At 41.4% G+C, this 25,284-nt stretch overlaps 2 protein-coding genes across 4 annotated transcripts in view; both read right to left on the bottom strand.

Moving 5' to 3' along the window:
* Nucleotides 1-336: 336 nt before the first annotated feature.
* JMJD7 (jumonji domain containing 7) lies at nucleotides 337-6,693 on the bottom strand. Its single transcript, XM_032955737.2, has 9 exons — nucleotides 6,490-6,693; nucleotides 5,352-5,505; nucleotides 4,813-4,958; nucleotides 4,595-4,705; nucleotides 3,955-4,011; nucleotides 3,603-3,698; nucleotides 3,364-3,440; nucleotides 2,692-2,851; nucleotides 337-2,214 (listed from the first exon to the last, which is right to left on the bottom strand). The coding sequence occupies exons 1-9, from the start codon at nucleotides 6,539-6,541 to the stop codon at nucleotides 2,108-2,110; spliced, it is 960 nt and encodes a 319-aa protein (XP_032811628.2). The 5' UTR covers nucleotides 6,542-6,693; the 3' UTR covers nucleotides 337-2,107.
* Nucleotides 6,694-12,038: 5,345 nt separating this feature from the next.
* Nucleotides 12,039-25,284, bottom strand: part of LOC116943153 (fasciculation and elongation protein zeta-2-like) — a 33,607-nt gene continuing 20,361 nt past the window's right edge. The window contains exons 6-9 of one of the 3 annotated variants that reach the window (XM_032955740.2): nucleotides 22,233-22,308; nucleotides 19,033-19,098; nucleotides 17,932-17,986; nucleotides 12,039-15,301 (exon numbers count right to left, since the gene is read on the bottom strand). In XM_032955740.2, the coding sequence (XP_032811631.2) occupies nucleotides 17,979-17,986; nucleotides 19,033-19,098; nucleotides 22,233-22,308 (150 nt within the window). In that variant the 3' untranslated portion in view covers nucleotides 12,039-15,301; nucleotides 17,932-17,978. Of the gene's footprint in view, nucleotides 15,302-17,931; nucleotides 17,990-19,032; nucleotides 19,099-22,232; nucleotides 22,309-25,284 lie in introns of all 3 variants that reach the window. The other 2 variants (XM_032955739.2, XM_032955738.2) reach the window with 2 other exon arrangements.

The following is a 25,284-nucleotide window of genomic DNA, read 5'->3' as shown; positions in this document are numbered from 1 at the left end:
GCATTTCCCTGCCGATTTTGCTAGTGACATTTAACAGTAACATTTGCAGTTTCCTATGTGTGAATACAATTGTGGTTAACAAATTCAGTATATTTTAGGCATTCTGGGCTATGTTTATTGCTTACCGTGTTTGCATTATTGCAAGCACTGAAGGACACGACATACAATGCAAACACGCTAGGCAATGACACATGATAACATTGTCCTGTATTCCTCAAATACACTTTGAGGACCATTTTTAATGTCTGTGTAGTAGCTTGTAATTAACGATAGTTAACCCCCTTATCATGAACCATTCCTGTTATATCTCGAAAATGTGTACTTAATTGCCCTATCTTTTGTGTCTCTTGACTACTCTGTGTACTGGACGTGATAATTGTATATCAATGGAGCGGTAGTGGAACGGTTCTACGAACATGGCCACTCTGAGTCTTGGTGTGACCTCCTCACCCTCAGCGCTCGTGTTGACTGCAGGCAGAATCCTGTGGCTGTGTTAGGGGACGTTTCGCAAAAGGACTGATGTACCATGATCATGTGCTCTGTAGCATCATTGGCTTCGAGATTGCAGCCTTTCTCATACAAGTTACAAAGCTCAATATTTATTTTCAACCGGATTTTCAAAACCGCTGACCGCACCCTCTTTTCAGGATTTTTCATGATTTTTAATTTCGGAGGCAAAATAACATTTCGGTTCAGTTTTCGTTCAGAAATAGTGAGTAAATCCGGTATCTCGCTCCGGTTTTTGTTCCGGTTGGACTCCCTGGTGTGGGTCACCACTCCTCCAGTGATTCAGCACCAAAGGGTGGGGGCCAATGGGACATTTGGTGGTGCAGGGTCCACGCCAGCAGCCGTCTTTAAGTACTGTACTGTACCCTCCGATACCAAGATTATGTTAAGAATAGGGTTTTTCCCATTTTTTCGTCAACAAAACTGAAACCTTTTTTTACAAGGATTCATGTCTGCATTAACCAGAAAAAATGGGAAAAACCCTATTCTTATCTTTTGGTACTGGCAAAGGAGGTCTAATGATCAAGATTATGTTTTTAATATACATCTTCAGGGGGCAATATGCAACGTCACCAGATGTCATTAGTACAAGTAACTTGGATATTGTTCAATAGTTAATGGTAAAATCCAGCAGTGGGTAGATTCTGGCTGATTAATCTTTCAACAGGTTACACAAATTAAGTAATTTAGCATGTTTTGTGGCCTTGTAGAAACCCTTCATGGCAGACTTTAATAAAATAAAACCCTATTTCCATTAAACATGAATAGAAATTGCATTCACCCACACATGCAAAATAAGCTACCTTCATTTACACATTCATATAAAAACAGTATAATCAACATCATCACCAACAACAACAATAATCATGTTCATTGTGCCATGGAGGCAATATGAGCAGAGACACTCTTTAGGGGTTTGAGGAGAATTCAAAAGCTATGCAGAGCAAGCTATCTCTGTTCTGTGCAGTCATTCCATTGAGTCGTCATAGTTAAGTAAAACTGACCAGGAGTAAAAAGGTAAAGGCTCAGCTCTGCAATTGCCTACTCAGGCCACGATTGGTAGAAGTGTCTCCACCAGAGAGAGCTCTGGAGAGGCCCATCTAGAGGGTATTTAGGCCTACCCTTCTACGTTTGCCACACGCTTTAGAAGAGGTGTTGAGTACCCACACTTTACCCCAACACACGACCTGCTGATCGATTGTGGTGTGCCCATTTATACTGACGGGTGTAAAGAAGCGGCGTGATTTACGAAACATTGCCAGTGTTTCAACTGCCGAGCCAGGAAATTGAATAAAGAGACGTCTCGATTGCAAGTCCAGGGTGCTAATAATGACACCATGGCCGTGTCCCATCGAGTGTTCCCACATGCAATTTAGAGGCTTTTCGTACACAATGGTTTCCAAGCAAACATTTTCAATGTAATCGCATCTTCATGGATCCCCTGTCAAATGAAAAGAACAACACATCTGTTCTCTTGTCCATGCGGTAGCTTGGAACCGAGGTTGAGGTCCTGCCATAATTTTCCAATTTTCTGCCACAGTCCTTCGAGTGACCAAGCCACGGCAAAGAGTCCAGTGTTGATTACCTCCGCTGTGCCACACTATGAGTCGTCATCACACATGTATCTTTTAGCCACACCAGCTACTGCATCTAAGAACTGATAGTAGTTGTACTTTATGTCATATTCCATGTCGTACCAAAAGTTCACTGAGGAGAAAACACATTTTGAAACATGATTACTGAAAGGTAACTGCTTTGAAACAATGGGTTAGATTCTCGTTGCTGAGGTTAATTATACATATGCAAGTTATTCATATATATTCGGTTTTCAATGATAATTTTATAATTCAACATTTAACTATCAAAATATAAGTATATAAATTGCACAAAAGTTTCATTTATTTATTTAGTTTCGTGATAATAATTTTTATGATGTTTTTGGGGGCGGTGGAGCAGTGGCACAAATGTTTGCGCACTGCCCTATGAACTCGGTGACCTCAGTTTGATTCTTGGTAACGGCCAACATGTGTAGATGCGGCGCAACATATGCGTGTTTGTGATGACTGCTTTTTAAGTTTAGTATTTTGTACTTCCCCTGCACCTCCAGTTAGCACGGTTGGCTACGTACGGTGGGAAATAAATTCAACATACATACGACTGTGAATAGTTTTGGTCGTGCCATACCGGCGATGCAGCCATGTGACTGCTGCACGTGGTGGAACCAGAGGGAGGGCAGGTAGAGCGTCTCCCCAGCCCGTAGGGTCACGTGAATGGCACAGGCTCCTGAAAACTCCGGGTACCGGCTCAGGTCAGGCTGGAGGGGGTTCACAGGGATCCACGGCACCTGGCGGGTGCAGAGGGGGGAGGAGGGGTGTCCTTGTACTGCCGTGCCCCTGAGCTCGGCTTAGTTGAGAGCTGTGTGTGGAATCATTGGACATGCTGGCTCCTAACACAGAAATGTATAATTTCCAATACTGGCTCAAGACCACCAATTAAGATGAGTTCTTTGGTGTGTTCATTTGAGCTTGGGAAGGACTTTCACTTTGAATGTTTATTACAGTAATAATTTATCCATCGAGAACATTTTGAAGGAGTGTTTTGCACATGGGACGAAACTGGAGTACTAGGAGAAAATACATGCACTGAAGAGCTAACATTCAACAGTCTACACAAATGGGTTCACGATTCCACTTGCTATACTGTTATTTCCTGGCCACCCCTCATCGCCTAGTAGGATTGAGAGCTTGACAACTGTAAGTAATACAACAATCCTCGCCTTCAAAGTGCCGTGCTGCATTCTTGACGTGTGCCTCAATGCTCATGATGTGTAACGTGTTTTTATTTTTACTGCAGTACCTTCTCTGCATATTTTTCATCGACGACTTCAAACTCTCCATCCTCACGCTGTCTGTACGTGGCTGGCTGGTAAAACTCTGCAGAGAAGAAGCACCAGACTATGTGTCACGTAGCCAAAAAAAAGATGAACAGATCAAACCGTTTTATAAGAGGGAGGAGGGGTGGGTGACGTTCATAAAATAATTTTAAAAAGTGGATGAAGGCGAAGGGTGGTGATTGTTATAAAACGATAGGTATACCGTATGGTATGAAGGGTCGGTCAGTAGGAGGGAAGAGAGTGAATTCTTTCTCTCCTGATATTACGCAGTACAGGTTCTCGTAGTGATCCTTGTGTACTGAAAACATGGGAACCTTTATAAGAACCAGGCTTCAATCATCAACACAACTACTGTCATCTTTAAACCTAGATATGCAGTACTAAACACATCATTGTAAAGGTATATTAAATACTGCATTGTTTGGTTGGGCAAATTAAAGAAGTAATATGTGTGAATTCGAACACAGGGATTGTTTGGATAACCACTGCTTCAATTGTACTTAGGATGGTAATTATTGGATTCCACTGTGCTTTGTGGCAAAATCAGGACTTACAAGATGTGATGGCTTCTTTCTCTCCAATCCAAAAGTTTACAGCATCAGGCTTCTTACCTGAACGAAACAAGCGTGAGAGTAAATGCCAAAATTCAAGGAAAGGTAATTAAACATCGGCACGTGCACAATGCAATTTGAACAAATGCCGGACTATAGTCACACACAATATAGGGTGGTCTATGTATGGATATTCCACAAAAATAATCAGCAATGATAAGAGAAAACAAAAGTTTGGCAAAACCCGGTCCCACAGGAACTTCAACAATCTTAATTCACATTTCATCTTTCAACACCGTCCTCTGTAAGATGCGGTATGATATGAAGAAAGGCCATTGCCAGTGTTTTCGACAAATATTTTGAGATTTCTGTAAGATATGGATCCATAACTCTCATAATATTCAATCACACGTTCAGTAATTGTAAGAGGGTCAAAAGAAAGCACTATCTATAAACGGTTCACTGTGTATATACGGAACATTTTGTTAAATATAAATGTGAGAATACACCGTGCCCAGTGAAGGGTTCCCCATGCCAGGTGTATCCCACGTATGGCTGTTAATTTCACGTGCATCTTGATTCTCAAAAATGGACACATCGGCAATGTTAACACCCGAGGAAAAGAATAAGGTTAGGCACTCACCAAATGCCTCTGATGCCCATGGGATATCAGGTGCCACATCAGCCAGAAGCTCCTGGAACTCCGAAGTGAGATTGGAACATTGCTTCTGAATGTAAAATACTCCACCTTTGTCTGTCCAACAATGTCCAGAAACACATCACAAATTTGCCTATAAGGGCAAAAGTAACATTTTTACAAAAAAACAATATCGCCTCCCTAAGAGTAGTTCCACGACATACTTTGGGTCTTCTTTTCAAGGATGTCCAAGAATGCTCCAAACTTCATCATTCTCTCCTCTGGCATTACGAATCGATCACCAAAAACTGCATCCGCATAGCCGTTTGGCGTAACAGCCACGCTCACATCCTTGCCGCCCATGACATTCCTTGATGGTGTAAACATGGACAAGGGAAACACCCACCACATATTACTTGTGTATCACACCATTTATAAATGTTAGCACCAGAAATACACTCCTACTCAACTTCTGGAGCAACAGCTCATGGTCTAATGAAAACCAAACGTGTTAGTCCCATTTCGTTTGCCTTTATCCACAAATGCAATATAAAAACCTAATATATTTTGTATCAAGTGACAAGTTTTGAATATTTACAAGTAATATTTTGTGATGTTTATTTTTTTTGTAAAATAAAAAAACGCAAGGCTGCAACATTGCATGACCAAGCATCAGAGTGGAGATGCAAAAAAGATTAAGATGCACATTCCTCGTTGTTGTTACGGTGCTGCTTTGGTCGACGACTGAGGTTGTTGTCATTACCGCAAGTACGTGGGGCTCCACTTGGTCAGGGCTGCCCAGTGCTCTATAGTGTGTCTGTAGATCACTGGGCGGTTTGGTGTCACCCATTCCCGGAGAAACTCCAGGGGGCTTGGGGGCCCATCCACGTATTGCACGCTGCTATGCAGATACAGATCTGGCAAACACGTCACAGGGGTCTGAACTGGAATATTTGTTAAAACAATGTTTATCTCCAGTGTTATCCCAATTACGCTATCGATGTTTTGGCATGAGATAAAGAATCAATTCATATAGTTTGCATGTACGTAAGTGCAAACTTGCTCCATGGAGGGGATGGCCCACGGACGCAGATATCACTGAACAACTTTGGAGCTCTCTTCATGTCACCTCTGGTCGACGCAGGAGGGGGCAGCACTTTCCCATCCCGCCCCGCTCCAGTTGGTAATGTTTGTCGCAGGAGAGTAACACTGACATATATTTCTAAAATTATTACAGATAGAATTTCGCCAAATTATAAGTGCAGCACCAAATGTAATGTGTTCTTTTGTGCAGTCCTTGGTTACAGGGTTGGGACCATAATTCACAACACTTGAAACGCCGGTGCACTCAAAGTGCTCACTTCCACCGTCCGAAAAGACGACCACAAATATCATACATCCGTTATCCCTTAACAATAATAATGAACATACACATGGTCTACAAAACTACACACCAGTACGATATCGAATACAGTATACTTCTTACAAACACGTGTTACTTTACAAAGTACAATGCCGTTTCTGTAGGTTCGACTTTTATTTATAAAGTGTGCAAAATACTAAATTAAATATTATCCAATTAGTAAACACGAGGAATAAATAACGTTTTAATTTCTACATGTTATATACATACACACAAGTTTTACATACGGTTAAACATGGACCTAAAAACCCCAAGTAAATGATATATAGCGCGTGATTTACGGTTTAAAAGTTACACCACACAGATAAAGTAAAACTGGAATCGCGCAGTGCACGCCAAGAACATTAATTGGAGGTGTAATTGACGCTCAATACGAACTGTGACCAGCTGTTGGGATGATACAATATGAGTGGCGTTTGACACTCTACACAATGACTAAACTCATCGTCATCGCAGTTATACAGGAGTTGAAACGCACCCCTTGCATCCACAGACACGCGCGTCAACGCTTCGTGTAGTCGTCGATGCATTTCAAGTGTAAAGAACCGACCGTGCAGCGTCTGGCGTGTGTATCCCACTTTGTAAAGAGGGGGCTAGTGTCAGAAATTAAGAGCCGGCTCCATCAGCCCCACCGGTCCCACCCGAAGACACGTGTGCGTCTCATTCAAAACCGTCCGTGCGAAAACGCGAACGCTCTCCCCGGAAAATAAAAATTGGTTCCGCCGCGAGTGGATCTCTCCCTTAAAATGGCAGAATGAAATTAGTACAATCGTTAATACACGTCTTGAAACCCTTATACATTTAAAAAAAATACAGGCGGGGTAAGTCAAGCGGAGTTGAAACCATTCCTTGAAAGCATGCTGCGAAGTAATTTTAGATTAGATAAAAAAAAACTCACTTGTATTGGAGAAGTGGGAATTGCCAAATTTGCCAGTTATTTCATCAATGTAGTTTATGTATTAAAGGAAAACATTTCCACTGTGTGATATTCTGGGAGTAATGGGAACCTACTTCGTGTCAACAGATATGAAATAGACTGTAAAGTTTTAATTGTTAAAGTACTTTAAGACCAACGGCAGTTTACGTACAAAATAAACGGTGGGAACCACAATCAGTACCACATGTGTGTCGTAGATGTCAACATTGTAAAGCTGTGATTGCTAACCACCCTCCAATGACCGTCGTGGGGAAGCATGACAAATTCTTCTGGGTGTGGGGAGGTCCTCATCCAGCAGATGTTAACTCCCTCGCCTGGTCTACAGGAGGCCGTGGGTTCAATCCCTACCCTGACGCCTGCTGCTGCTGCTGTATATTTGGAGTTTTCGTGTCTCTCTGTTTCTCTCCCCGTGGCCGCGTGGATTTTTCTCCGAGTCCTCCGGTTTATACCCTCCACATTTAGAATTAACATCACGCGTTTAGAGTCGGTGGCTGTTCTACATTACCACACGATGACGAGCACCTTCAGTGAGCCATCATTTGTGGCAAGGTCGCTTAAAAAAATAGTTACAGAGCTTATTGGGCCTTATCTGGTAAAATAAAAAATACTAGTTTTTTTTTTAGTAAAGACAATGTCTCACACTTGTGACATGCACAATTTAATGAATACCATTTTCCATTTTACACGATGCAGTTTGGCCATTCGCGTTTGATACTCTAACTTATAGTTCAGATTAACGTATAACATTGACACTGTGGCGGTGTCTATGCATGCCTGTAATCCAGCAGTGTGGAGGCGAAGGTTGGTGCATCACACAACTGTTGCGAAACTCGATTCCCTTGGGCGTCGAGGAGATGTCATCTACCCTGGCTCACCAGGAGATAGAGTGTTTCCCCCTCGCACGCATGGGGCTATCAGAATCTTTATTACAACTGAGGAATCCGATGAGCTAAAAAGCCTCTCTCTCACAGATCAATCAAGTCGGGGCCGGTCAGAAAGTTACAACAAACAGTACAAACACACGATAGGAGGTGAACGTTTAGGAAAGGCAAGCAAATGACGAAACAAACTAAAACGAAACTATTATATTTTTACCAGGTAAAGCCCACTGAGTTCCCTTCTCAGAAGCAACCTGGCCACAAATGATAGCTCAACAAAGTGGCTTATCACGTGTAAATGTATAGCAGCCACATGTAAAACACTCAACACTCGGTCGATAACACCTGCATATATCGAGGACCGCAGAGCTTGGGCAATGGTTGACGCTGACCTGGCAGAGAGAGAAAGAGAGAGAAAGTCGTTCCCTCTCAGCCAGTTACAACCTCACATCAGTTCTGCGGGGTTGGATAGCTCAAGGTCCCTAATGCCGCCACTGCCGCGATCCGCGATTTAAATCCAGGCAACCCACTTGTTCACGTTAAAATGCGTTTCCCCGCGTTGAGAACATTTCATAGTTTTAATCTAGTAAAGAGCGACGAACACATTAATGCGCACTGTATAGATTTTAACTTAATGCAGCCGACCTATCGCTTAAGAGTACTACAAAGGTTAAACGTGCATCGGTTAATTGACACGTGGCAATGAGTTTACAGGAGCATGACGGAGACCTGAGTTGTTTGCGTTACGCAAGGGAAGCTTCTTGGAGTGACGCCAGCGGCAGGTCGGGGTGGTGTCATCTCCCAACACATCTCGTCAATGCAGGCCATTCATTCCCTCCAATGACACTTGTGTGTGCGGCCCAGAATTATTTTTCTTCACCCCATGACTTAGATGTACACGCGGTGTGCAGGAAAACGCACGCGGCCAGTCATTGATATTTTCAGGCTTCAAATTGAAAAAGAAGAAGCAGAAGCAGCAAACACAGACACTCACTCAAGCATCGAGAACCACACGCCATTACCGCTCTTGAAACCAGTCGTGACATGACTGGTACAAGTGGTCCCTTGCTTCGGTCAATGTTATGTTTTTGTATTGCTTTATAAAACCCAGTCTATCCCGAGCCTGTGTTATAATAATCGTTTAACAATCGCTGCTCTCCTGCTGCATAGGTAGGGGTCGAAGTTGTGAAGGTGGTGGGGGGTACGAGAGGGTGGCCGAGGCGATGGATCCTGGTGGCTCGGGCTGTGTATGTGGAGGATGAAGAGTTGAAGCCATCTGTTTCATTATCCCGGCACAGCCCAGGAGCATTCTTGGGGCTGTTGGACCGACTCGCCACCGAGCTTGGGAACGCAGCGTGCACGCGAGGCCGCTCAGCTGCCCAAGGCTCTCCGTCACACAGGATCCATAGCCTCCTTGAATGAGCGAATCCTTGCCAGAATTTAGGGAGACAAGACCCAGAGCTCCCCACCCACCCCCTTCATAGACTGAACAAACTTTTGGAGCAAGTGCCGTGATCGAGCACACGTGGAAGCCGGCACGCCAACAACGAGAGGCCGGCGTGGCCAGCAGCACGAAACGTCGCCTTTGTCTCCCTCGTGGCGACGTTTAGCACACCGCACCAGGTACTCATTTGTGGCCGAGTCGACCTGGACCGCCTGGTTTGTAACGTGGCGCGCTAACCGCACAACTACATCTACCCACAAGATAAAGGCCCTGCACACAAACGCATGAGCCAGCTCATTCAAGGTACAAAGTCTGTTCCGAGTCAGAGCAACTTTTGAACTACACACAAGGTATATACATATATCCACCACGCCCGTGCATGTGCACCAAGCTGAGTGCAATTAATTGCGTTTTCAACTTATCACAATGAACCCATCAGCTGTTCTCCTGCACATGATTTCAGCATGAACAATGGACCAATCACCTCTCCGCTCTGATGTCGCATGCAACCTCCCGTAACGATTGGATGCTGAGACACCAACCTGCAATATCATTTTGGTTTATATCGCTCAGTTGCTTCCCCGACTCCAGTCCTCGCGACCCACCACCACGCTCCCATTCACATTTTAAACTAACTCGTTCCCCGCTGCACGCGCACGACGATTGTTAAACACGTCCGACGTGACGCTGATTAGCAATTAAAGCTGTCTGCCCCACGTGGAACACGCGCAACACGCGCAACACGTGGACTACGCGCAACACGTGGACCACGTGCACACACGCCACATCGAGAGCTTAATCGTCACGTGAGTCGGCTCTATAAACGCAGGCAGAGTTCATTGCTTAGCGCGTCACGTGGGGAATGTTTAACAATCATCGGGCGCGTAGCAATGCGGAACGAGTCAAGTTGTATTTGAATGGGAGTAAATTGGTAAACGTGGAAAGAAGCAGCGTGGTGGGTCGAAAGGACTGGAGTTTGGGAAACCCTGTAATAGAGGCAATCGAACCGAAAAAAAAATGGTTTGAGCCTGGTATTGAACAGGGACAATGACTCAACAGCACGGATGGCTGGGGGAAAGGAGTTTCAGATTGGTAGCAACGGAAAATGATACGCGACCTCTTAGTGAGCAAAGGTTGAGCGGAGGCTACAAAATAATTCATGGGTTTCTGTCGTGGAGACTGCGTATGGGAGCAGGGCGAGCTCAGAGGGGGTAGGTAGGCAGGGGTGAGTTTCACGAAGTGTGAAATTGATCAGGAATTGGATTGGGAGCCAGTGCACGATTTCAAATATTCGGTGTGATGTGCTTTCATTTTTGGTTTGCTGGTGAAAAGTTTGGTAACAGAATTGTAGGGTTGAGGGATTTGGAGAACCCGTGAAGGTGAGAGTTGAGATGGGGCGATTGGAGAGGCCATAAACGAGTTTAATCGTCGAGTGAAGATGTCATAAAAGCATGGATGAGGGTATAATTGGCAGCTGGGAGCGGATATGAGGTCTTCGACAGAGGCATGAGATGCTGTCGAGATGTGAAAATGGAATGAAAGCCGAGGTTCACTGACAATGGAGCCCAGATTAGCGCTCTCGAAGGGTTAACACTATTAGGCAGCGCTACGTAAGTTTTTCATGCACGCTCACAAATAAAGTATTACCGATGGTTTACTTTTTGCCTTGGGAGTTCTTCTGTTGAAGACTTTCGGCAACATTCATCTGGAAGGTGTTCACAACTAGCGAGTCTGTGCTGTCGACCTGTCCCCTCCTCTTTACTGTCGGGAAGTTTTTTTTTTCTTCCAATTCGAGTCTTCGTGACCTGCCATGATGCAACGTTCTGCGATTATCAGGGGCTGGAGAAATGGACTTTGATAAATACTGCGCCGCTGTCGTGCAAATTATTTATTTGTTCACCGCTTGAATCAGTTTTAAAAGTCGTACATTACCTTCATCCGCATGTACATTCTTACCCTACATAATTTTGTCCCTTCATGTTTACAAAGAAAAATTATATAAAATTTTACGGGTTAAATCATAAGATGCTAAATTTGTATTAAATTGGGCCAGTTGGTTATGCACCTGAATCTCGAGATTACCTGTCCACATTCAGATATCCCTCGATTTTTTAAAGGGATAAGTTTTTTGCAGAACAAGCATAAAACGATATTTTGTAAATCGAAATGGGTTTTCCGATTAATTGAATACAAATATTTCGGGATGTGTTTCGGACAGTCATTCGAACTCACCTCTATACACCTAAGACTTTTCACAATACGAAACAAAGGAACACGGATATTAAAACGAATGGAACGATAATTAAAAAGGAAAATGATTAACCTTTGCAGGAAACTCGCCAAAAGCTCTGCATGTTGGCATGACTGGCTCAGGTGACACGCAGGCGTCACTTTTGCACTGTGCAGACACCGCGACTCTCTCACGGGTGGATGCTGCAGCCTCTCTCCCCCTGAGGGTTCTTGTTTGATCTCACGGCGCATTTCGTAGTGAAATTTCGTTCGAGCAGAATTTTCGATTTCGTTCATCGCAAGCGTCCATAATTTGTCCGTTGCGTTCACGCGAATTTTAGGTAAAGCGAACGTTCGTCCATCGGGGGGACACCCGCACAAGGGCTTCGCCATTGGGCAACTGTGACCACAGGTCATGGATTGATTGGGCTTCATTCGCTCAAATTTTATTTCATCACAAGTCATGTGTATTGAGACCTACGTGACGCCAAGACTCGTTCAAATCCAAAGCAAGAACAATGAGGTGAAGCCAACAGTAATTGCTGCTTTATACAAAGTTTTATTCATGCTATTGTCTCCACAAATAAAAGCAATCATTCACGACATATATTGTTACACGACTCACATTATAGCAATTACATGCACAGCAAAATTAAATTTAACTGCGTGGTCCTTAGTTTTGATCTATGAAAACGGCAAGGTGATAAATACACGGAAATTAGCCAAGCATTCTGCAATTCAGAAATTCATATAATGAAACCGCAGGTTAAGGATCCCAAAGATAAATATATCTCCCAGAATGCTTTTGTTCAGATTAAATATGCTTGTATATCATTTAGCGTGCTAATCTTAAACATACGTTTATTATCGAGTAATAGTTCATAATGCTTACTTCAACTCTATACGACTATAAACTGGTGTTATGTCAAACGATGCTTTTGCATATGCATAAAATTGATGCATTAATTTTGCTCACTGGCTATGTTGTGTACATTAAAACAATTGCAATACTGTACTGTGACATTCGTCCATAATCTCTGCTTTTCCAATCTGAAATTCCAACACTCCACACCAAATTCTTCAGATGTTTCTTGTGTCCAACCTTGAAAATAAACAAAACCTACACTTCCCTCTACGCATTACATTTACACTTTCAAAATTTCCTTCGAATTAAACCACTTCCAACTGATCTCAACCGAGTTTCAATGTTCACATCATAAAACACATTCAACCACTTACAAATAGTTCATAATTTAAACATCTAATGGACACACAAAAACATAAAAAAATGTAAATTAAAGAGCTTGCAATGAGGCAAACATATTTCAACAAAAAGTATTGCACATTAATAACGTGGAATTAATTTAAGCAAATACCACTTGACATCACAGCACAAATTCAACTGCTAATATGTAAAACACGACAGTGCCACACAGCTGATTTGACCCATTTCACATCAACATAATTTTCATTTCGTAGGTCATGGCTAAATTGCCCAGACTAAAGTCTACATCGAACCCGTTTACACTGCAATGTAAATCTCTGCTTCAATTAGTGTGGCCACGTCAATTGAGCGGGAGACCCAATTTGAAGCATTAGTTTAAAATCTTTGAAGAATGTTTGTAACAGGTTATATGTAGCATACTACGATAAAAATAAACATCTGCAAAATAATGCCGACATTAACGCAAAATAAAAAAAAATACAATAAATATAACATGTAATGACTCAACTGTGTTCCCATTGATCAACTCTGCCATAATACTGTTCCATTTGCAACGGTTTCAGTTGATAACAGCACACTTGAATAATAACAGCACACTTGAATCTGATTAAAGTCGCAAATCTGACAAATTACCATTAGTTCTACAGCTGCTCACTAATTTTCTAGTTTAAAAACAAATAAAGTTTTAATTAACCATGTATTGTGTATTTCGTAGAAACAGATAGAAAACAACGCAAGTGACATGAACATATTAAAATGGAAGCCAAGTGTTCTTTTTACTGAAGTGTTATACACACACGTGTTAAGATTAACTGCTTGTTAAGCCCTGGTTTTTAATATTAAAGTTACAGAGTATATAATTTAGTATATGTTCTTTGTGAATTGTTGTTTCTTTGATGGCTATACAGTAGGTCTACTGCATAACATCATTGATTCTTTACCGCAAGACGGCTGACCACCAAAGATGTTTATATTCACATCTAGCACTGCAATCTCAGAACAGCCAGACCATAACTTGACAACAGCTAAGAAGCCTTTCATGAGCACATTTATTATTATTTATTTAGCCAACCTTAGTTTTAAATTATACTTGCACTGAAAGCCACTCCAAACGGACAATATTGAAAGTGTGCGATTAAGCAGATGGAGGGGGGGGGGGTTCACAAGCACTTGCACAGTCAGTTCAGCAAAAATGAATGCAACACTGATCCGCGATCAGCTTGGTATTGTTACAGAATTAACGGAGGCAATCTTTCGGGGTCTATTTGTGGTTTCTTCACAGCAACGTTTCCCAAACTATGGTCCTCACTCTCCACCACAGAACGCCTTTCCACGTGCACAAAGCTTCTCAGTTCATGTCCAAAATTAGGTTGTGACAAACGTCATGCACTTGAAAAATTGCCTTTTCGACAGATTGCCAATTCAAGTAAAACAAATGATGTGCGTGTGTATCACACATAACGTAGTTTAGAGTGATTAGAACATAGATATAACGTGTGCATCTGTGCGTAGCACACGGTATGCAGTGCACCGATTCAAAGTAAAAGTCCCTCTACCTTATCCATGGTGGAGTGCACCTTCAATCCACGAGTGGACTTAAAAAGGGCTGCCAATTATCACTGTCATTATATTCCAGCCAGTAAACAAAGCAAGCGGTCGTAAGAAATGTTTTGCTAAACCCTATGCTTCAGTTAAGCACACTGATGATGAGTGTTGTGGTATAGCTAAAAAAAATCAACACCGAAGGCCAATGCTTAAAGAGCCAAGTCAAGGTGACATTATGAAGCCACATGGCTACAGCCATCAGCGTGTGTGGCAAGACACAACTGGGGAATTCAGTATACAGTACTTGAAACATGCATTTAAAAAAAACCTAAAAATATAAGGAGTTGCCCTGAACTGTTATTTTGGCACTGAGATTGGCAGTCCAGACCTGATTTAGCTTCTTGTTTAAACACAATTCATTACGTACAATTACAATTGAAGGTAATAATCATATGTAATGTAGTATTACCAACAGCTCTTTCGTAGATAAAAAAAAATACTGTGAAGATGTTGTTCTTACATATATACCAGTTATATAACTAGCAGAGAAGCGCGCACACACACGCAGACAGCCATGCACTAATATTAAAATATCTGCTCTATTAATAATTATGCCACCTATGTAACACGTTTTCTAACCTGGTAACAAAGTTTGACTTTTAAAAGCTTTGATTTGTAAAACATTTGATATCAGTAAAAAGGGGAGCAATGACAATCAACAGCTGTAAGGTTGGCTCCATTTCCACAGAGGTGAGGCATGGCCACTCCTGCCTCCATACGTATCACGGACGTTGGGAATACTCAGCAACTCCACTCGGTGACAGACAGCACCGATCGCACTCGCATGGGAAGAATGACAGTTATGGGTGCAGCTGTGCCCTTCGCTGTCAATGTGCTTGCTGTGAAGAGTAGGGCCGGATTAGCACCTGCTGCTGGAATGGAGCCAAGGTAACAGCGGTGGCATTCTGAGATGAGTAACTTTGCTTCATGTGTGGGTGTTCCAGGGCACGACAGCTTACGTAGGACACAGCACTAAAAACAAACAGAAACAGACACAGGGCATCAGCATCAACATACTTGAAAGGTGCGCTTCTAATAAGGAACGTATGATCCATCGGAAGGCTATGGAAATTAAAGTTTTGCGTTGCATGAAAATAAATAAAACGGAAAGAATGAGAATGTTTAATTTACCGTACTTTTATATCTGGCCTAATTTCACTGTGAATAAATTAAACATGTAAGTTTAAAATAAACATTAAGTGTTCTAGGAATCTAATGACACTTCTCAATTCCATTCACACAGTCCTCACACCAAAAGGAACCATCTAATTACCATATGAATGAACTACTAATTTGATATATCACAATTATTGGTTGACATGGAACTCGGCCACACTAGTAATGGCAAATATTCGTTAAATTATCCAATCTTCAGAGCATCCAGACTGGATAATGATCAATGACGTCTGTAAATAATGCATTCCAATTTATTTTCTTCATAACACATCCGTTAAAAATCTTAAATGTTACTGGCTAAAACGATGCTCACTATCATAACATAATAAATACAAGTGTAACAAATGACAGTACAATGTTACATTTCATTGTCTGCTAAATTCAAACTGCTTTTTATTAATTTACCATTTAAAAGAGTAGTTTTTGTTTAAAGTAACGATTGAAATGATACTATACACATTATCCCCGGATTAAAAACCTAATCTTACACAAGAATATAACCTTCTAATTTAAGGTTTGTTTTAAAAACGACTTAATTAAAGGACCTCTATTTAACTAGGATAAAGTCCAATTACGTCTCTTTTGGCAGTTGCCTGATAAGAGGATGATCACGATTTCATTCACCAAGCACAGTAATGCTAAACGACGTTGAAAGGTTGTATCATGACCTCAACCAACAACTCTGTAAGGGCATAGTGTAGCCTTGGATGCAGGAAATAGCAGGCAATCAACATAACATTACAAACATTATAACACAACCCCTAAAGTGTGTAAGATGGTAAAGGAAGAACACGAGGGATAACACAAATTGCACACATTAAAATAGCATAAACTAGGTCATGCACATCGATATAAAATGGTCTCAAGGTAAAGGCCTCGACTTTTGCAACTACTGCAGACGATCCGTGTTACCAAAAGGCAAGGGAGCTCATTTAGAAAAAAAATCATATTCTGTTTCATGAAAACCTAAGCCCCTATTCAGCAGACTTCACAAATATCATTGAACAATGAAGATGAAAATGTGCCAAGTATGATTGTTTATCTTTCGATTTTTGGAACATGTTATCAAGAAGATCCCTTTGTAGAATATTGCATTTCAGCTCGTCTTGTTTCTTGAAAATTGTCCGATAAGCCTCTGAATTAAGCAGTCTTATCAAACTTATAACAGACATTCTCTGAAATGGCAGTTCCAATAGCAATCCAATACATTTGTAAATTAGGTACATTTATCAGTACTAAAAGTTTAGTGACTGCCGCTATTGTTCACGGTTGTGTAAAAACGTTAGGTAATGACCCTGTCGTGAAAAGCAATACTGTGGTTCGAAGATGTATACATACTTATGGCAGATAAAAAAAAAAACTATATCACCTCTTTTTAAAACTAAAATATGTTATACATATCTAACTGCGTTAAAACAATCCTAGGCTTGGCCTAAATTTTTTTAAATATTTCAAAGAACGAGAATCAGTACGATGGTTAAAACTTAAAGCGCAGCACAGATTTGATTTAAAAAAATCTCTTTCTGCCATCTGGTCACTTTAATCCAAGCCTACAAAACGTTGTATTCCAAGCCAGTCTTCCATCAAAGTACTAACTGCTTCGTCAGTCACATGAATACATAATTGAGAATTTCATTTGGAGTGTTTCAGCAAACATGTTTAATGCTACTGTGCATACACAATTTAATTTAAAATATATTTCTCTTCCTCTTATGGGTACATTTGCAATATTATTTCCATTGTGGATATAAAATATTTTTTTTCAGTATCAAATTGTTGAAAAATGACATCAACTCATCTAACATCCTCACTATACTTCTCTGCAGTTATCAGTAGTAGCCTTTGCTGCTTATTATCTGAAAATAAAAATCTAAACCAATGTGTACACATTCATCTTGAAAACAGACAACTACTGTAGGTACACAAAGCATGAGCCAAAACAAGTACATAGGGCTTTATGAGCAAAGCACGATGAAACGCATGAAAGGTCAACAGAAATCGGCAGCACCCCTGACTTGCATTAATAAGCTGTTGTTCATCAGCGACTACATTTTATTCACTTGATTGCTTAATTGGCAAATTTGCATTCTCAAATGCTTTTCAAGGGCTGGACTTTCTTCTGATGATCTAGTAATTGTGTTTGACAAAAACCACCACTATCAGTCAAGACAATTCATGTGATAATAACTGTAATCATGTCTACATCAACACTTATGGCGCGTAAATAAATGATGCCAAATTGTGATTGGAATCGAACAGCAGTGGCCACGATTGTAGCTCTTCACCTTGACGGAATGCGCGGCTAAAGCAAGGCAGGGGGGTTGCAGACTTCCGTCCATCAAGGTGAGAAATGGGCTGACTGGGACGGTTGAAGGTGACGCAAGCGTACACACAGCTGGCTGCCACCAGCACGTAAACACACAAACCTTAGGGCAGGGCAGAGGCACCACAATGCCCTCATGTTGTTCCGCTATCACATGACTGCTAACGTGGCATAGACAAACGATACTGCGAGTCAAACAAAGCTTCACAGGAACTCCGCGTAACGAAAGGCAAGGGTTGCAAGTGGAGGATTATTACAGCACAGCGTGTTAGTTAAATGGGAAAACAAACTGGTCATCATTGTCAGACTTCAGAGGAAGCGGTCATTGGCAGGCAGTGCACAAACCGTGCAAGATCACGTCAGTTTTAGAAAATGTCAGTTGCCCTGTGGACATTGTCAATTAGCTGATATGAAGAGCTTCAAGACAACATCTGGGAACAATGGCAAGGAGGGCCGTGATGGAGTGTTTTCCATTGGACGTTTTGAAAGACTTCAAGTGGGGTTAGAAGAACAAGGGTTTCCAGGAAAGGGCATTTTAATGCAAGGACACGAGTGTGCATCAACAGGAAATGACCACCCATTTCTGCTTCATTTATATACAGAGTACAATTAAACTATAATATATATTAACCAGCAAGCTCAAGGTGAATGCAGTGGTATTAATGTGAGTGTACAATATATATCCAAGATAAAATGAGTAACACCTAACATTCATCCAGGTGTTGGCCAAGATGATCATATTGTCTCCCTGAAATGCATTTTTTGTCGAGTTTTTGTCTTTGCTGTTTAAACGTTAATAAAGTAGGAATGTGTTTAAAAACATGTTTGCCTTCGTTTCACATTAGCTGTGGCTTGCAGAAATTTTGTCCATGCAGGAGCCTTAATGACAATCCAACTCATCCTGTTAACATGCATGAAGGGAAATCCCAGCGGAATATAAAAAACAAACTAAATCCCAGCGCTGCCATAATTGATGATGGTTTGCAGCTGACACAAATCCGCAATATGATGAAAGAGATTATTAACAGACTGCCATCTCAGACAATTATCTGAAGGCAATATACTAAAATAGCTCAAAAGCTAAATTATTTGTACATTTTGCATCTTTGCCAATTTATTAAATCAATCCATCAAGCAGCATCATTTGATTATAAACCTTCATGCTAGCAAACAAGATAACGAATGACCATCATGTGATGCTCACCTTTTAGAATGTAGTCGGTTAGCAAGCTGGGAACTCTGTCACTGTCATCCTTCATTGCTTTCAAGACTGTTGGCATGTGCAATAAAAAAGAGCAATCAGCATACATTGTTATAATATGAAAAATGCTGTAACTCAATAGATTTCTGGGGCAGATCGCATGACAATGTTTTTCTTCTGCTATATTTTTTGGAAGCAGTTTCTGCTAATCTGAGTTGGATAAATTCAGTAAAACTGTGGGGAGGAAGTGGTTGTGTTCAAGAGCGGCCCCTGCTATATTTGTCATTTCCACATTTGGAAAATTTTCACTTATTTATTGCACGAGTTTGCTTAGAGACAGTGAAAAAAATATATATCACGAGGAGATTTAACATCTGCATGTAAATAATGTCCCAGGGCAAATAATTGTCTGCGAGGAAAACACTTATCCAGATGAAAGACAACCACTTTCATCGCTGCGTTCAAGCAGAAACCGCATTGACCACAATCATTTTGTTCGTGCTTAAAAGGTAGAACTTGTTGCATGTGGCTTGTTTTTGAAGCGCTCATTGTATATATTATATTAGAACTCTGCTATCAGTGTCATGTCATGATGGCAAGGAAAATTCCATTCAGAACTCTGTACCTGCAGTACACTCCCTTGTGTCAAAATGGCCGCACAAGATGACACCGCAGAACTAATTCAGAAATGTATTAAATAGGCATCTTTATCCACTCTAGGGAAACAACTTTTAATGCTTTGTAAAGAGTGTTCTCTGCAAGTCAGATTGATTTTTTCGTGTGCAAAGGAACATTCCAAATTACATTAAACATCTCATTTAAATTAATGCATTTTTTTCAGCATCACCGACTGGATTCGCACTAAAGATCTAAGTGGTGCTGACTCACAATTCTGACATGGCAACTGAGCCGTGCCAGGGCTGTGCCGAGTGTGCCCAGCACGGCTCAACAGGCGCTGGTTTGTTTGTCTGCAGAAACACAGCCCTGCCGCTCACATCGGACGCAATGTATGAGTCAAGAATCAAGTGGATGATGCAGTGATGCTGCAGTGTGCCGCGGTGGCGAGATGTTAACTACCTCGCCTGGTATATAGGTCATGGATTCGATCCCGACCCTGATGCCTGTATATTTGGAGTTTGCGTGTTCTCCCTGTAGTCGCGTACATTTTTCTCCGGGTTCTACGGTTTTTTCCCTCCACATTTCGAAATATTCGTTCATAGTATTTGGCTGCTACAGTGAGGGAAAAAATGTATTTGATCCCCTGCTGATTTTGTACGTTTGCCCACTGACAAATAAATAATCAGTCTATAATTGTAATGGTAGGTTTATTTGAACAGTGAGAGACAGAATAATAACAAAAATCCAGAAAAACGCATGTCAAAAATGTCATAAATTGATTTGCATTTTAATGAGGGAAATAAGTATTTGATCCCTCTGCAATACATGACTTAGTACTTGGTGGCAAAACCCTTGTTGGCAATCACAGAGGTCAGACGTTTCTTGTAGTTGGCCACCAGGTTTGCACACATCTCAGGAGGGATTTTGTCCCACTCCTCTTTGCAGATCTTCTCCAAGTCATTAAGGTTTCGAGGCTGACGTTTGGCAACTCGAACCTTCAGCTCCCTCCACAGATTTTCTATGGGATTAAGGTCTGGAGACTGGCAAGGCCACTCCAGGACCTTAATGTGCTTCTTCTTGAGCCACTCCTTTGTTGCCTTGGCTGTGTGTTTTGGGTCATTGTCATGCTGGAACACTCATCCACAACCCATTTTTCAATGCCCTGGCTGAGGGAAGGAGGTTCTCACCAAAGATTTGACGGTACATGGCCCTGTCCATCGTCCCTTTGATGCAGTGAAGTTGTCCTTTCCCCTTAGCAGAAAAACACCCCCAAAGCATGTTTCCACCTCCATGTTTGACGGTGGGGATGGGATTAAGGTCTGACGGTGGGGATGGGAACAGTGAGAGACAGTTCTTGGGGTCATAGGCAGCATTCCTCCTCCTCCAAACACAGCGAGTTGAGTTGATACCAAACAGCTCCATTTAGGTCTCATCTGACCACAACATTTTCACCCAGTTGTCTTCAGAATCATTCAGATGTTCATTGGCAAACTTCAGACGGGCATGTACATGTGCTTTCTTGAGCAGGGGGACCTTGTGGGCACTGCAAGATTTCAGTCCTTCACGGCGTAGTGTGTTACCAATTGTTTTCTTGGTGACTATGGTCCCAGCTGCCTTGAGATCATTGACAAGATCCTCGCGTGTAGTTCTGGGCTGATTCCTCACTGTTCTCATGATCATTGCAACTCCACGAGGTGAGGTCTTGCATGGAGCCCCAAGCCGAGGGAGATTGACAGTTCTTTTGTGTTTCTTCCATTTGCGAATAATTGCACCAACTGTTGTCACCTTCTCACCAAGCTGCTTGGCAATGGTCTTATAGCCCATTCCAGCCTTGTGTAGGTCTACAATCTTGTCCCTGACATCCTTGGAGAGCTCTTTGGTCTTGGCCATGGTGGAGAGTTTGGAATCTGATTGATTGATTGCTTCTGTGGACAGGTGTCTATTATACAGGTAACAAGCTGAGATTATAAGCACTCCCTTTAAGAGTGTGCTCCTAATCTCAGCTTGTTACCTGTATAAAAGACATCTGGGAGCCAGAAATCTTTCTGATTGAGAGGGGGTCAAATATTTATTTCTCTCATTAAAATGCAAATCAATTTATAACATTTTTGACATGCGTTTTTCTGCATTTTCTTGTTGTTATTCTGTCTCTCACTGTTCAAATAAACCTACCATTAAAAGTATAGACTGATCATTTCTTTGTCAGTGGGCAAACCTACAAAATCAGCAGGGGATCAAATACTTTTTTTCCTTCACTGTATGTAAATTTACACATGATAAGCCATTTCGTTGAGCTATCATTTGTGGCCAGGTTGCTTTTGAAAAAGAACTACATCAAAAAGGTTTTAAATTGATGTTTACTGACCACCGTCATGTGCAATGAACATGATTAGCTTCGCACCTTGCCCTGCTTGGCCCCACCGAACCAGATTCAGATTACCACAATTTGGTTTTGATTCGGCTCGGCATAGCACAGAAAATATTCAGCGGGAAAACCACCTGTACCATGCGGGCCCAGAACTGGCTCAGCCCGGCTGTGCTAGTGGAAAAGGGGAATTGGCCACCTCCACCCATCCATGCCTTACTCTTAATGAGGACCTGCAGCTGCTGGACAGATGGTGGCTCTTCCTTGTCTTCATACGGAATCACGGTCGTCAAGTACTGTTGCCATGACACACACAAGGAAACCGCACAGTGAGAGCATTCACAGCTTAATCACATTGCCTTTGCTATCTTGATACAAATATTCTTGGTTCTTTCGGTAAAGTCACGTAGAAGGGACTTTACCGAAAGAACCAATGATATAAATCCCCGCAGTCACGAAAGCTTTAAATCAAAATCTTGATACAAGTTAGGTTTGACAAAGTACAAGGCCCGGCATGATGGTATTTTTTACAGCAAGAGAGTGCAATTTCAATTGGTTTCTACAAGGTCATCCATTATTATTTTAAACAAAACAAAATGTACTCTTTTACACAATTATTGGAAAAATACGTGTTGTATGTTGTCTATAAATACTAAAATGGCAGTTAGAGAAACGCATTATTCTTTCACGACCCAAGTGTTTTTTTTTTATTTAAATTTTATAGTGCGCACGATAATGGCCAATTCAACAAAGGTTACAATTAGCATAGCACACTTTTAAAAGGGCCTGCTGAACCTTTGTAATTAACGTTCAATAATTACAAAATAAATAATTACAAGCTCGAGCACAGCACAAAACATACTATTATGTCCAATGAAGCATGCGTGCAGCTCAAAAATGTATAAGCATCATCAAGAACACTGCAAACAGGATGCATCGAGGATGGCATGGTGGTTTGTTTTTTCATGATTTACCTTTCATCAAAAATTAAAGCACTGTAGGCAATCCACCTGTGTTCTATAGTTTACAATTATGACCTTGTAGGCCAGCCAGTGAAAATACATTTATATTAGTACCTGCAAGCAAAACCATAATTGTGCATTGTGCCTTTGACACAGCTTTGTACAGTAAGTGGTTTCAGAGTGCAGCACAAGGTAATGCTATATTGATGTTCTGCCATAATTGTGCACCATTTTGTAGGAAGCCCAACCAAAACAATATGAGACCATTTGTTTTATGGTGTGTTCATAGTACAGATTGGGGTTGAGTGGTGGCGCAGCAGGTAGCGGACCGCACTGTGAAACTAGCAAACCTGAGTTCCTTTTCCAATCACAGTAACATGAGTAGCAAGGGATATTAGAACTGGTCCCAGGCTTTCATTTCACCAACCTGTACTGAAAAGCGTGGTGAAGTATTGTTTAACAAACCTTATGACCAATATAGTATCAGGCAGTCCTTCATCTAGCAGCGAATTGACAAAGGGCTGTAAATGTAATACATTTAAGCACCAGTGATACAATTCATAAGAGCGAGCTACAACACATGGGCAAGGAGCTTTGAGTGGCATTAATGGACAAACAGCTACACTCCGGAGACAGCTTTCTTGCACTTCAATCCACAAACTACCAGACATCAGATTTCCATTATCACCATTCAACAGATGCACTAAATAAATTACCTCATTAAATTCTGAATGGAACTACTGACTAACATGGAAAAGCTGTCCAAAGGAAATATATAAACCATTGCTATGGAGCAAGGATGGGGAACTTACTGCCAACAGGATGGATATGGCCTGCAATTTCATTTTATGTGGTCGATGGCCAACTGAGATGTACTTTAAAACTGCCTGCAAACAATATTCCTGCATCACTGAAATAAATCTTTGAAAACAATACATGGGTACTGGAAGGGAATATTTTTGATCTGGAAAAATTGTTTCTAATCGAAATGCATTCTGCTCCATCATTGCAAGAGCCTCAGAATTGGCTGAGGTATGTGTGTGTGTACACAAGTTAGTAATACTGCTATAGAGCTGGTCCCTGAATTTAGTTTTGGCAGTGGTTATTTCTGGAGATCGGCAGGGAGCTTAAGCTGGGATGATAAGTAATCTACTCATATTCTTGGTTCTTTCGGTAAAGTCAAGTTGAAAGGAAACAATAAAATAATAAAATATATATAAAACAATAAAATTCTCACGTTTCGACTGCAACACAAGCAGTCATCATCAGGTGTGAAAACCAACGGCAAGAACATCTGAATGAAGTGGCGGTTTTTATTTATTTATTTTCAAGCGTTAGCACCACGTATAGCGATCTGACAGTTGGTTAGATGGACGAGTCCATCTATGTTCGGAAAAGAGGAGCGGGGAGACGAAAAATTAATGTATGCTGTCTGAAAGCCACCGTAAGCGTGAACAATCAATTAAGACCCGAAATGGTTTATCAAATCCTTCCAATGATTGCTAAGCCAGAATCCATCTTCTCGGTTGAAATTGTCTCTGTGTTTGTATATGTGGATAGCCTCATGAACGAATCTCTACCATGAGATGTGGATAGCCTCATGAACGAATCTCTACTATGAGAGATTTGTTCATGAGGCTATCCACATATACAAACACGGAGACAATTTCAACCGAGAAGATGGATTCTGGCTTAGCAATCATTGGAAGGATTTGATAAACCATTTCGGGTCTTAATTGATTGTTCACGCTTACGGTGGCTTTCAGACAGCATACATTAATTTTTCGTCTCCCCCCTCCTCTTTTCCGAACATAGATGGACTCGTCCATCTAAACAAACTGTCAAATCGCTATCTGTGGTACTAACGTTTGAAAACAAATAAATAAAAACCGCCACTTCTTTCAAATGTTCTTGCCGTTGGTTTTCACACCTGATGATAACTGCTTGTGTTGCAGTCGAAACGTCGTGAGAATGTTATTGTTTTATATATATTTTATTATTTTATTGTTTCCCTTCAACGTGACTTTACCGAAAGAACCAAGAATATGAATCACTGCAGTCACGAAAGCTTTAAATCAAAATTTAATCTACTCATGTTTTTGCGACCAATTACTTGGGCCCTTTAAAAGTGGCAGCCACCACAACACCCTGCCTCCTCCACAAGTAGGAAATCCCCGACATTACCAAGCCCAGCCCATCACCTCCCATCCAGCAGGACACACGTGGGGAAAAAAAAGGTGAGTAATTTTCCAACTATTTTGGTCCTATCCAATTAATTGGTAGAGCAATTGATCACTTTAATTATCCAAC

This window comes from Petromyzon marinus, chromosome 17 (genome assembly GCF_048934315.1).
Source record: "Petromyzon marinus isolate PM22_M1 ecotype Great Lakes invasive population chromosome 17, UKy_Petmar_22M1.pri1.0, whole genome shotgun sequence".
NCBI lineage: Eukaryota > Metazoa > Chordata > Hyperoartia > Petromyzontiformes > Petromyzontidae > Petromyzon > Petromyzon marinus.
Note: the sequence above shows the minus strand (reverse complement) of the source record. Positions and strands in the feature narration are given on the sequence as shown.

Excerpts from the sequence above, each read along its gene's own strand:
- JMJD7 (XM_032955737.2), bottom strand. The coding sequence starts at position 6,541 with ATGCATCGACGACTACACGAAGCGTTGACGCGCGTGTCTGTGGATGCA. Across the intron at positions 4,959-5,351 it reads TGGAGCCCCACGTACTTGCG|GAATGTCATGGGCGGCAAGG; the intron begins GTAATGACAACA and ends TACACCATCAAG. Across the intron at positions 2,852-3,363 it reads ATGAAAAATATGCAGAGAAG|GTGCCGTGGATCCCTGTGAA; the intron begins GTACTGCAGTAA and ends TGCACCCGCCAG.